This window comes from Chiloscyllium punctatum, chromosome 22 (genome assembly GCF_047496795.1).
Source record: "Chiloscyllium punctatum isolate Juve2018m chromosome 22, sChiPun1.3, whole genome shotgun sequence".
Classification (NCBI taxonomy): Eukaryota; Metazoa; Chordata; class Chondrichthyes; order Orectolobiformes; family Hemiscylliidae; genus Chiloscyllium; species Chiloscyllium punctatum.
The window spans coordinates 21964793-21977313 of NC_092760.1; the positions used below are offsets into that span (position 1 = coordinate 21964793).

The 12521-nt window shown below is 42.5% G+C and overlaps 1 protein-coding gene across 1 annotated transcript in view; it reads left to right on the forward strand.

Moving 5' to 3' along the window:
• The window catches only part of LOC140493446 (mucin-6-like), a 266402-nt gene that overhangs the window by 220028 nt on the left and 33853 nt on the right, over positions 1-12521 (forward strand). The window contains exon 31 of the mRNA XM_072591885.1: positions 8089-8274. Coding sequence (XP_072447986.1) covers positions 8089-8274 — 186 coding nt within the window. The remainder of the gene's footprint in view (positions 1-8088; positions 8275-12521) is intronic.

Here is a 12521-nt window from a genome sequence, read left to right on the forward strand (position 1 = left end):
GCCTTACCAAGGTCCTATAGAGCTGCAACATCACCTCACAACTCTTGAATTCAATCCCTCTGCCAATGAACGCTAATACACCATAGGCCTTCTTACAAGCTGTATCCACCTGAGTGGCAACTTTCAAAGATCTATGAACATAGACCCCAAGATCCCTCTGCTCCTTCACCTTACTAAGAACCCTACCGTTAACCTTGTATTCCACATTCTTATTTGTCCTTTCAAAATGGACAACCTCACACTTGACAGGTTTGAACTCCATCTGCCACTCCTCAGCCCAGCTCTGCATTATATCTAAGTCCCTTTGCAGCCGACAACAGCCCTCCTCACTATCCACAACTCCACCAATCTTCGTATCGTCTGCAAATTTACTGACCCACCCTTCGACTCCCTCTTCCAAGTCATTAATAAAAATTACAAACAGCAGAGGACCCAGAACTGATCCCTGCAGAACCTCACTTGTAACTGGGCTCCAGGCTGAATATTTACCATCTACCACCACTCTCTGACTTCGACCGGTTAGCCAGTTCTCTATCCAACTGGCCAAACTTCCCTCGATCCCATGCCTTCTGACTTTCCGCATAAGCCTACCATGGGGAACCTTATCAAAAGCCTTACTAAAATCCATGTACACTACATCCACTGCTCTACCCTCATCCACATGCTTGGTCACCTCCTCAAAGAATTCAATAAGACTTGTAAGGCAAGACCTACCCCTCACAAGTCCGTGCTGGCTGTCCCTAATCAAGCAGTGTCTTTCCAGATACTCGTAAATCCTATCCCTCAGTACCCTTTCCATTACTTTGCCTACTACCGAAGTAAGACCAACTGGCCTGTAATTCCCAGGGTTATCCCTATTCCCATTTTTGAACAGGGGCATAACATTCGCCACTCTCCAGTCCCCTGGCACCACCCCCATTGACAGTGAAGACAAAAAGATCATTGCCAACAGTTCTGCAATTTCCTCTCTTGCTTCCCACATAATCCTAGGATATATCCCATCAGGCCCGGGGGACTTGTCTATCCTCAAGTTTTTCAAAATGCCCAACACATTAGATTAGATTAGATTAGATTAGATTACTTACAGTGTGGAAACAGGCCCTTCGGCCCAACAAGTCCACACTGCCCCGCCGAAGCGCAACCCACCCATACCCCTACATCTACCCCTTACCTAACACTACGGGCAATTTAGCATGGCCAATTCACCTGACCTGCACATCTTTGGACTGTGGGAGGAAACCGGAGCACCCGGAGGAAACCCACGCAGACACGGGGAGAATGTGCAAACTCCACACAGACAGTCGCCTGAGGCGGGAATTGAACCCGGATCTCTGGCGCTGTGAGGCAGCAGTGCTAACCACTGTGCCACCGTGCCGCCCACATCTTCCTTCCTAACAAGTATCTCCTCTAGCTTACCAGTCCGTTTCATACTCTCCTCTTCAACAACACGGTCCCTCTCATTTGTAAATACTGAAGAAAAGTACTCATTCAAGACCTCTCCTATCTCTTATGACTCAATACACAGTCTCCCACTACTGTCCTTGATCGGACCTACCCTCGTTCTCATCATTCTCATGTTTCTCACATATGCATAAAAGGCCTTGGGGTTATCCTTGATCCTACCCGCCAAAATTCTTCATGCCCTCTCTTAGCTCTCCTAATCCCTTTCTTCAGCTCCCACCTGGCTATCCTGTATCCCTCCAATGCTCTGTCTGAACCTTGTTTCCTCAACCTGTATCCAAAGCCTCCTTCTTCCTCCTTACAAGACATTCAACCTCCCTCGTCAACCAAGTTCCTCACATGACCATCTCTTTCCTGCCTGACCGGTACATACATATCAAGGACATGTCGTATCTGTTCCTTGAAAAAGTTCCACATTTCAACGACATCCTTCCCTGACAGCCTATGCTCCCAATTTATGCTCCTCAGATCCTGTCTTGCAGCATCGTATTTACCCTTCCCCCAATTGTAAAACCTCCCCTGTTGCACACACCTATCTCTCTCTGTAACCAAGGTGAAAGTCACAGAATTGTGGTCACCATCACCAAAATGCTCACCCACTAACAAGCCCATCACTTGTCCCGGTTCGTTACCAAGTACCAAATCCAATATGGCCTCCCCTCTGGTCGGACAATCTACATACTGAGTTAGAAAAGGTTTCTGGACACACTGCACAAACACTGCCCCGTCCAACCTACTTGATCTAAAGAGTTTCCAATCAATATTCAGAAAGTTGAAATCGCCCATGACTACTACCCTGTGGCTTCTGCACCTTTCCAAAATCTGTTTCCCAATCTATTTCTCCACATCACTGCTGCTATTGGGGGGCCTATAGTAAACATTCAACAAGGTGACTGCTCCTTTCCTATTTCTGACTTCAGCCCATACTACCTCCAAAGGCAGATCCCCCTTGAACTGCTTTTCTGCAGCCGTTATACCATTTCTAATTAGCAACGCCATTCCCCCCTTCTTTTTTACCAACCCCCCCAATCTTTCTGAAACATCTGTAACCAGGAACCTCCAACAACCATTCCTATCCCTCTTCTATCCACGTTTCCGTGATGGCCACAACATCGTAGTCCCAAGTACTGATCCACGCCTTAAGTTCACCCACCTTATTTCTGATACTCCATGTGTTGAAGTGTATACACACTTGAGCCCATCTGTGTCCGCAAGTATTCCCTGTAAGTGCTACCTTCTTCACAGGCTCCCTACATTCTTGGCCATCCTGAAAAACAGCTAACCTACTTGCTGGACTACAAGTCCGGATCCCATCTCCCTGCCAAATTAGTTTAAACCAATTGTCCAAATACCTGAAGCCCTCCCTCCTACACCATCCTTGCAGCCACGTGTTCAACTGCACTCTCTCCCTATTCCTTGCCTCACTGTCATGTGGCACCGGCTACAACTCCGAGATGATGACTCTGTCCGTCCTAGCTTTCAGCTTCCAGCCTAACTCCCTGAGCTCCTGAATGACCTCCCCACCCCTCTTCCTACCTATGTCGTTGGTGCCAATGTGCACCACAACTTCTGGCTGCACACCCTCCCCCTTAAGGATTCTGAAGACACAGTCCGAGACGTCTCGGACCCTGGCACCCAGGAGGCAACAAACCATCCGAGAGTCTCGCCATGTCCACAGAACCACCTGTCTGTCCCTCTAACTATAGAGTCTCCTATAACTAGCGCTCTCCTCCTCTCCCCCTTTCGTTTCCGGGCCTCAGAGCCGGACCTCGTACCAGAGACCCGGTCACTGCAGCTTACCCCTGCTAGGCCGTCCCCCCCCAACAGTATCCAAAGCGGTATACTTATTGTTGAAGGGAACGACCACAGGGGATCCCTGCACTGCCTGCTTCCTTCCCTTCCCATCTCTAACTGTTACCCAGCTCCCTCTGTTCTCTGGCGTAACTATGTCCCTGTAGCTTCTATCTATCACCCTCTCAGCCTCTCGAATAATCCTCAGTTCATCCAACTCCAGCTCCAGTTCCCTAACGCGGTCTGTGAGTACTAGCTCAAAGTACTGGGAGTAATCCAGATATTGCTACACTTGAGGACCTCCTTTTTAAAATTCTACCTAACTCTCTGTAATCTCCCTTCAGAGTCTCAACTTTTTCCCTTCCAGTGTCATTGGTTCCAATATGGACAATGACCTCCTGCTGGCCCCTCTCCCCCATGAGAACATTCTGCACCCTCTTGGAGACATCCTTGATCCTGGCACCAGGGAAACCACACACCATTCTGCTTTTTCTCTGCTGGCCACAGAAACGTCTGTCTGTACCTCAGACTACAGAATCCGCGAACACAATTGATCTCTTGGAAGCTGATGTACCCCTCGTTGCATTACAGCCAGTCTCAATACCAGAAACTTGGCTGTTTGTGATATGTTCCCCTGAGAATCCAGCACCCCTTATATATATCAAAACAGCATACCTGTTTGAAATGGGTATATCCAAAAAAGACTCCTGCTCTAGCTGCCTACCTCTCTTACCTTTCCTGGAGTTAACCCAACTATGTGACTGTATCTGATACGTTCCCCCCTTTCTATAACTGCCATCCATCACATACTGTTGCTGTCGCAAATTCCTCATCGCTTCTATTTGTCTCTCCAACCGATCCACTCGATCTAATAAGATTTGTATCCAACAGCATTTATGGCAGATATAATCCGCAGTAACCCTTAAACTCTCTTTCAACTCCCACATCTGCCAAGAAATACATATCACTGCAAAGAACATTTTTGCTCCTTCACAATCTACAGACCAAGAAAATAACACCATCTTATTCCTCTACAAACACTGCCCCTGCTTAAATTAATAGCTATGGCTTATATTTTAAATTTAATCAAGAGACTTATCTCCAAAAATATATAATCAAGAAAGAATCCACTATACTCACTACTGTAGCCTTTCCCTTGGACAGACTTAAAACAAGGATTAACTTATCTGATTCTGGGCTGTGAACTTCGCCCAACAGTTCCTCCAAGCTTATTTGTGAATTTCACTGTTTGTTAATTTTCCCAGATGCACTCCGATGTCCAGCGATACACAAATTCAAACAGCAAAGGCGGTAACTGTGCAGGTTTTCTCTCTCTCTCTCGCACTGTCCTCACCATGTGCTTCCTTTGTCTGCCCTTTTCCCTTTTAAACTGCTGTTGTTTTGACTTTTTTTTCCAAAGTTCCAAAACAATGCAACAGCATGTAAAACAGTAATTGCTGCTCCTGGAATTCGAGGAAATCATCTCCAACACCTACGCAATGTTGCTGCTACAGGGAGGGTGAGGTTCCTCAATCTGAGCATAGGAAATTGAGAGGTGACCTGATAGAACTTTATAAAATAATGAGGGATATAGATAAGGTGAATAGCAGCTATCTTTTCCCTAGGGTAGAGGTTTTCAAGACTGGGAGCACACAGTGACAAAAAGAAGATTTATCAAAAATAAGAGGGGCAATTTATTTTTAACCCATAGAGTGGTTTGTGTGTTGGATGAACTTCCAGGGGAAGTGCTGGAAGCAAGTATGGTTACAACATTTACAAGACATTTAAATAAGTGCATGAATATGAAATGTATGGAGGGATATGGGCCAAGCACATGTAAGTGGGGCTTGGCATGGACTGTTTCCATGCTGTATGAATCTACAACAATCCCTTATGATTGACAGAATTGTAGGCCTTTGTGAGATCAAAGAAGTCGATGGGCACAGGTTGGTGCAATTCTGTGCACTTTTATTGTATTTGTCATGCATTCTTCGTTGTGCCTACAGGCGGAAACTGTGTTGAGATTCAGGAAGGAGCTCTTCAGCCACACGGAGGAGGAGTTGAGGAGGATTCTTGTAGTTGACAATACAGAAATCCCTCTGTAATTTCTGCAGCTGGACCTATCTCCTTTCTTGAAGATGCTCACAATTGCGGCATCTGAGATCTCCCGGCGTGCTGTCTTCCTTTCAGATGAAGTTATAGATTTGTGTCAAAAGTGCCTGTCCTTTGTATTTTAGTATATCAGGGGTTTCCACCTGTTGCTTTGCTGTTGTTCAGCTGCCAAGTGGCTTTTTAGATTTCATTAGATGCGCTGAGGTGACAGCAGCTAGCATATAATGGGAAGACTTGTGTTGAAGGCTGCATCTTGGTTGAGGAGGTTCTCAAAGTGCTCTCTCCAATTGATCATTGATGATCAACTCTTCTTTTTTGGCTGCCAAAGCAATAGGTCCCATAGAGGGCTTTTCTTGCATTGAAGAAGTCACATATGACGTGGTTGTCAGAAAGTTGTTGAGTTTCCTGCACTCTTTCAAGTCACCATCTGTTCTTTAGGTCATAAATTAGTTGTATTGTATCTCAGATGTCAGTTGGCTGAAGGCTTGTTCCCTCTTGCTTGAGTTTTGGTAGAGATGCCACCTTGTGTTTACAGTCTAGGAGATCTCCTGATCTTTCTTGTTGAACAAGTCTTTGTGTTTTCTGGTAGAGAAGCCAAGTGTCCCCATGCAAGTGCTTTTAGGGTGGTCCAGATGCTCATCGCCAGGTTGGGTATGAGGTGCTGCCTAAGTCAGTCTTTCTTCTCAAGGTCTTTGAATCCAGCAACACCGAGTCTCCAGTGACAGTTTTTTCCGCCTCTGCCAGTTTGGGGCCAGGTTGATGGGAATGGGAGAGAGGATTAGGGTTGGTCCACCAGTCATTAGCTCCTGTCATATGGCACAGGTGACTTGACTGCAGTGTGACATTCAAGTCTGATATTGGGTTGTCCACAACAGTCCTAACATTCCTGGTACCGAAATTCATTTGGGTGAATGATGCTTGTGTGTATTCTTTTAACATGCAGGCACACCAACCACCACATGGTCCCAGCAGAACAAGATCTACATCCGATGGTAGCAAAGATCCAAAATGACTGGAGTTCATCTCTCGTATAGGGCTATTCAACACTTATCTTCCACCTATCATTACCAATCGCCACCATGGTGAACCAGGAGGCCACACCCACAGTGGTGGCAAATTGCAGTGTCGGGGTGCTAGAGGGTATCCGGGCCAGAAGCCAGGGTCCTAGGATGCTTGCCAGTCCAAGCTCCTGCAGCAAGTACAAAATCTTACAACAGCTTACTGTCATAATCCACTCCAACCATCCACAGTATCAATAGTTCATAACTAGGTGTGAAAGCCATTCAAATGTTAATTATTAGGTTTGATTTCTACAGGATTTAAGTCATTCAGACTGAACTCACAGGTGCAGTAGGTTTCTCTGAACAGCATTGGTCCAATAATAATATTTAAACATTAGATGGAATTCAGACTGTTGTTTGAATGTTCAGATTTATATAACTTACATGCCAAGTATTTGATGGTTTGTTCAAGATTGCTGTGTCATATGTTACAAATATGCTCCCTTAATCTATCACTAACATAGGTTATGCCACGCAACGTCTATCTCTAGGTGAGTTCTTCCCTCCTGCCAGAATATTTAATTTCCAATAATAATAACCATTACAGGCATAAAAACCTAATGCTACATTTAGGAATGTGTTACAAATCAGACTCCTGTCATCTTTTCCAAGGTCTTTAATAAGGGCACCACAAAATCGATGCAAAACAAGAAGAAACCTGTACAAGTGTCAGGGGTTTTGACCTCAGTATCAAGAGGTACATTATTGAAGTATGTATTGCTTATCTATACTGAGTGATGAGAAGCCTCAAAAGAATTCTGCGTGCCACATGAAAAAGAACAGGGAACTAAATTTTCTTAAATTGATGCAAAAAGGAGGAACAGGAGCCTGCGTCCTGAACCCTCAAGAAGAAAGTAGGCCACTCTATGCAGCCCTGAATACCTCTCAACCATAACATTTTTCCAACTTTCTCATAGATTTTCAATTCTTTGATAATTGGGGTTCTGCATCCCAACTTCTCAGTGTCCTGTTCACTCCTCTTATTGTGCCAGTCTTTTTCTCTCTCAAACTACATTGCTCAGTTACCCAGTCTATTTTAATAGACTTATACTACCTCACTGGGTCATTTGTTTTGTTCATTAGGTCACTGCCCCTTCCTCAGACTCACTGGGTTACTGTCCCTCACCAGATTACTCTATACATCATTGGTGATTGCTAACTCTGTTCCTAAATCTCCAAAACAAGGTAAATTTGCTCTTTTTATTGCCAATCGTTGGGTTATTACATCCTCATTCTTGCTGGATCAACCTGGTGCTCACTCTCTGTTACTCTCTCTCCCTCTCTCTCTCTCCATCCCTTATTCTGTACTGTCTGCCTTTTACTCTTTCTGGATCAGTCTGTCACTAGATCAGTCTTCTGCCCACACTCTCTCACTGGCTCAGTATGTCTTATTCATTCACATTGTTCAATCTGTGTTTGTTTCTGTCTCACATGTCCTTCTCATTCTTTAACAGAATCTCTCCACTCCATTCTCTCTCACTTTTCACTGCATTTTCCTGTTTTAAAACTTGTCTAACATAAATGGGATAGAAATTCAAGAATAAAGAGTCAAGTCTAGCTGGAATAGATAAGCAGAGAGTTCTTAACAGGTAGAATCCTATATTGATAATGCAAAAACATATCTGTGTTAAAAAAAATGCTGAACTATCTGCTTCTGTTCAAGGATGTTCTGATAGAAATGAAAGATGCAAAGTACGAGATAAGACCTGAAAATGCAGCTGATAAATTCAACATACAAATCAATCCACTTTATATATCTCTTGAAGTAGTAATCCCTGGGGGTCACCTACTACAAGTGTTATGGAACAAGAATACAAATACATTCATTCGCTTCACCAGAATACAACAGGTAAGGAATTATAGTTAACAATAATTTGCATGCAGATTGATAACCATGTGTTGATCTACCAGTTTAAGCCATAGTAATTATATTATATGAAGCAAACCACGAGGTGCAAAGAAATTAAAAATATATTTGTTGCACTGAGTGCAGATTATTCACATTCATAGGGACCATAACAGGCACCACACTAAAAAGAGCAATTCATTTTGCCATTTATGCCTAAGTTTGCTCTGCAAATTTCCTTTTGAAAATTGTTGTTAATGTTTTTCCTGCTATTGAGACAAATTGGCCCAATGGGGAGAAGTTCATGTGGCGTACAAACATTTATTGCCAATTGACCTGTTTCTGTGCTGTAATTATTATATTAGACTATAAGCTTCAAGATGATACCTTGCTGACCATAACAACTCCAGTTAAGAAAAACCCTCCTGATTTCATCTTTGGTTCTTCAGCCAAACATGTTAAGGCTTTATCTTCTGGTAATTAATCCTTTTGTCACTAAAAATAGTTTCTCTTCATTCACTCTTATCAAAGATTTCTTGGTTTGGAACACTTCTATTAAATCTCCCCTTATCTTCTAAGGTCTAAAGAGGACAAATTGAGGATATCTGCTATCTCCATGAAGCAGGAATCCCACACTGCCACTGCTGCTCCGATTAATCAATTCTGTGCCCTCTAATTAATATTTTTAAAAGGTTTACTATCATTTCTTTGTTTTTGCACTAGATGGATCTACATTTAAAGGCTAAGATTTCATATACATTTTTAAAAACTTTCTCAACTTGTCATCACTACCCTCAAAGATTTGTGTACCCATACATAAGCAGGTCTAATTTGGAGATGCCGGTGTTGGACTGGTGTGTACAAAGTTAAAAATCACACAGCACCAGGTTATAGTCCAACAGGTTTATCTGGAAGCACTAGCTTTCGTAGCACTGCTCCTTCATCAAGTGGTTGTGGAGTATAAGATTGTAAGACACAGAATTTATAGCAAAAGAATTTCTAGCAAAAGTTTTCAGTGTTTAGCCAGTGTACAGGGTTACATTGTAAACTTTTGCTATAAATTCTGTGTCTTACGATCTTATACTCCACAACCACCTGATGAAGAAGCAGTGCTCCAAAAGCTAGTGCTTCCAAATAAACCTGTTGGACTATAAACTGATGTTATGATTTTTTAACAATAAGCAGGTCTCTTTTTGCCCAACTCTTTCCTCTTTAAAATGAAATCACCCAGTTTATATTGCCTTTTTTCATACTTACACTAAAGTACATCTCTTCACATTGAATCATATCTCTATGTTTATGTTCTCCTGATGTATGTTACAGTCCTTGCTATTTTCTACATTTGAGTTTTGTTTCATGTATAAATATTGAAATTATGCTCTTTACACCAAGTCCAGGTATATACAGATATAGAAAATCAAACAATGATTTTGAGGTGGCCCTTGTGTTAAGGAACACCTCATCTTTTACACCAGTCCAAAAACAATTAGTAACCACTATTCTATGCTTATGGACCTACAACCAATATTGTATCTTTGCAACTACTGCTATTTTAGTTCCAAAAGTTTTAAATATGCTGACTTGTCTATTAATCTAACACTTATGCAATGCCTTTTGAAAAGTCCATCTACACAATTAAAGTATCACCACTCATGCCCTTCATTATGTCAAAGAACACAAACTAGTAAGCCAAACACAATTTATCTTTAAGAAACAAGGGGTATCATAGGTAAGGCAAATGAATTTACAGCCTGGATCAGTGCATGGGACTATGATGTTGTGGCCATTATAGAAACTTGGTTCAGAGAAGGACAGGAGAAAATGAGGACTGCGCACGCTGGAGGTCAGAGTTGAGAGTGTGGTGCTGGAAAAGCATAGCAGGACAGGCAGCATCCAAGGAGAAGGGGAATCAATGTTTCAGGCATGATTCCTGATGAAGGGCTTATGCCTGAAACATCGTTTGTCCTGCTCCTCAGATGCTGCCTGAGAGAGGGACAGGACTGGCTATTCAACATTTCAGAGTTTTGCTCTTTTATAGAGGAAGGTAAATGAAGTGGAGGTGTTACATTACTAATCAGGGAGAATGTTACATCTGACTCAGAGGACATACTAGAGGGCTCATCCACTGACTGGGTAAAGCTCAAAAATAAGGTGGGATTATACAATAGGCCCACCAACAGCCATTGAGACATTGAGGAACAAATGTGTAGGTAGATTATGGACTGATTAAATAAAACCAGCATTGTCATAGTAGGTGACTTTTTAACTTCCCCATTATTGACTGGGACTGCCTTAGAGCAAGAGGCTTAGACAAGGCAGAATTTGTTAACTGCATGTAAGAGGGTTTCTTGAAATGGTGTGCTGGACATTATACTGACTAATGAGCTGAGCAGGTGATTGACCTTTCAGTGGGTAAGCACTTTGGAAACAGTGATCACAGCCCCTTAAGTTTTAAGATAGCTTTGAATAAGAAACATCAGGACCTTTTGGCAAGGCGAAGGGAGATTTGTGTGGAGTATGCTAATATGCTAGGGCATTTTGAGATCAAGAAAGAGGTGGAATTGAGTCTTTTGAAGAACATTAAGGTGGATAAGTCCCAGGGACTGATGGTATCTACTCCAGGTTATTGATATAGGCAAGAGAAAGAATGCTGGGGCCTTGACCAAGAGCTTTGTATCCTTGTTAGCCACTGGTGAAGTCCCAGAGGACTGACAGGTAACTAATGTTGCTCCTCTGTTCAAGAAGCAAAATAGAAATAATACAGGAAACTGTACACCGGTGAGTCTCACATCGGTGGTTGGGAAGCTGTTGGACAGAATCTTTAGGGGATTTACTCACGTTTGGAAAAGCATGGCCTAGTTAGGAATACTCAGCATGGCTTTATGTACTGGGACCTCTGCTGTTTGTGATATATATAAGTGACTTGGATGAATATATAGATGGTAGTTTAGTAAGTTTGCAGATGATACAAAGTTCAGTGGAGGTGTGGAAAGTGTAGAAGGTTGTCAAAGGATACAGCTGGATCTAGATTAATTGCAAAGAAATTGCACTTGGAGTTTAATCTGGGTAAGCGTGAGGTGCTCCTCAACTGTTAAGGAAAAGTATACAGTTAATGGCAGGTCCCTGAATAGTATTGATGTACTGGGTTCAAGTCCATAGCTTGGTGAAAGTGACCACACAAGTAGTTAGCGTGGTAAAGAAGGCTCATTGAATGCTTGCCTTTATTGTTCAGGGAATTGAGTACAAGAGACAGGATGTCATGTTGCAGCTTTATAAGACTTTGGTTCGGCCACACTTAGAATATTGTGTTCAATTCTGTTTGCCACATTACAGGAAGGATGTGGAGGCCTTGGAGAGAGCGCAGAAGAGGTTTACCAGGATACTACCTGGATTAGAGGGTATGAGCTATAAGGAGTGGCTAGAAAAACACAGATTGTTTACTCTGGAGCAGCAGAGACTGAGGGGAGACTTGATAGAAGTGTATAAAATTGAGATTGCAGGGTTGACGATCAGAATCTTTTTCCCAGAGTTGAAATGTCTAAAACTAGAGGGCATGCATTTAAGCTGAGAGGGAGCAAGTTCAAAGGTGAGGCAAGGTTTTTACAGAGTTTGGAATATGCTCCCTGGGGTGGTGGTGGAGGCAGATATGATTGGGGTATTTAAAAGACGTTTAGGAAGCACATTAATATGCAAGGATGGAAGTTTATGGATCAAGGGCAGGCAGAAGGGACTAGTTTAATTTGGTGTCATGTTCAGCACAAAATCATGGGCTGAAGGGCTCATTCTTGTTCGATGTTCTAAAACAGTAGTTTCCCCAGTGACAATTAATGTTGACCTTATTATTGCCTCTGAAGGTTTCCTCACTATTAAGGTTTAAGTTGACCAGTCTATAATTTATCATGTTTCCAATATATTAAAGAGATGTTTCAATTTCATATTCTGTAGTCTTCTAAGATCAACTTGAAGACTGCCACCAGAATATCTGTTATCAATAACCAGGCATATTCAATTCAGACTGGTGATGTTTCTACTTTGAGGGCAACCAACCTCTTAACTATTTCCTTTTCATCTATTTTTATCCTACTCAATTGTTCAACTACCTTCTTCTTTACCATGTTCACTTCCTGGATCTTAGGATCAGTGACAAATCAAAGGCATACACTGTTGACTGTATATTTAACTATATATTTCCCTTTTTCATTTGCTGCTGTTGGAATTTGCTCTCCTGACTGCTGCATGGATCCATTGAT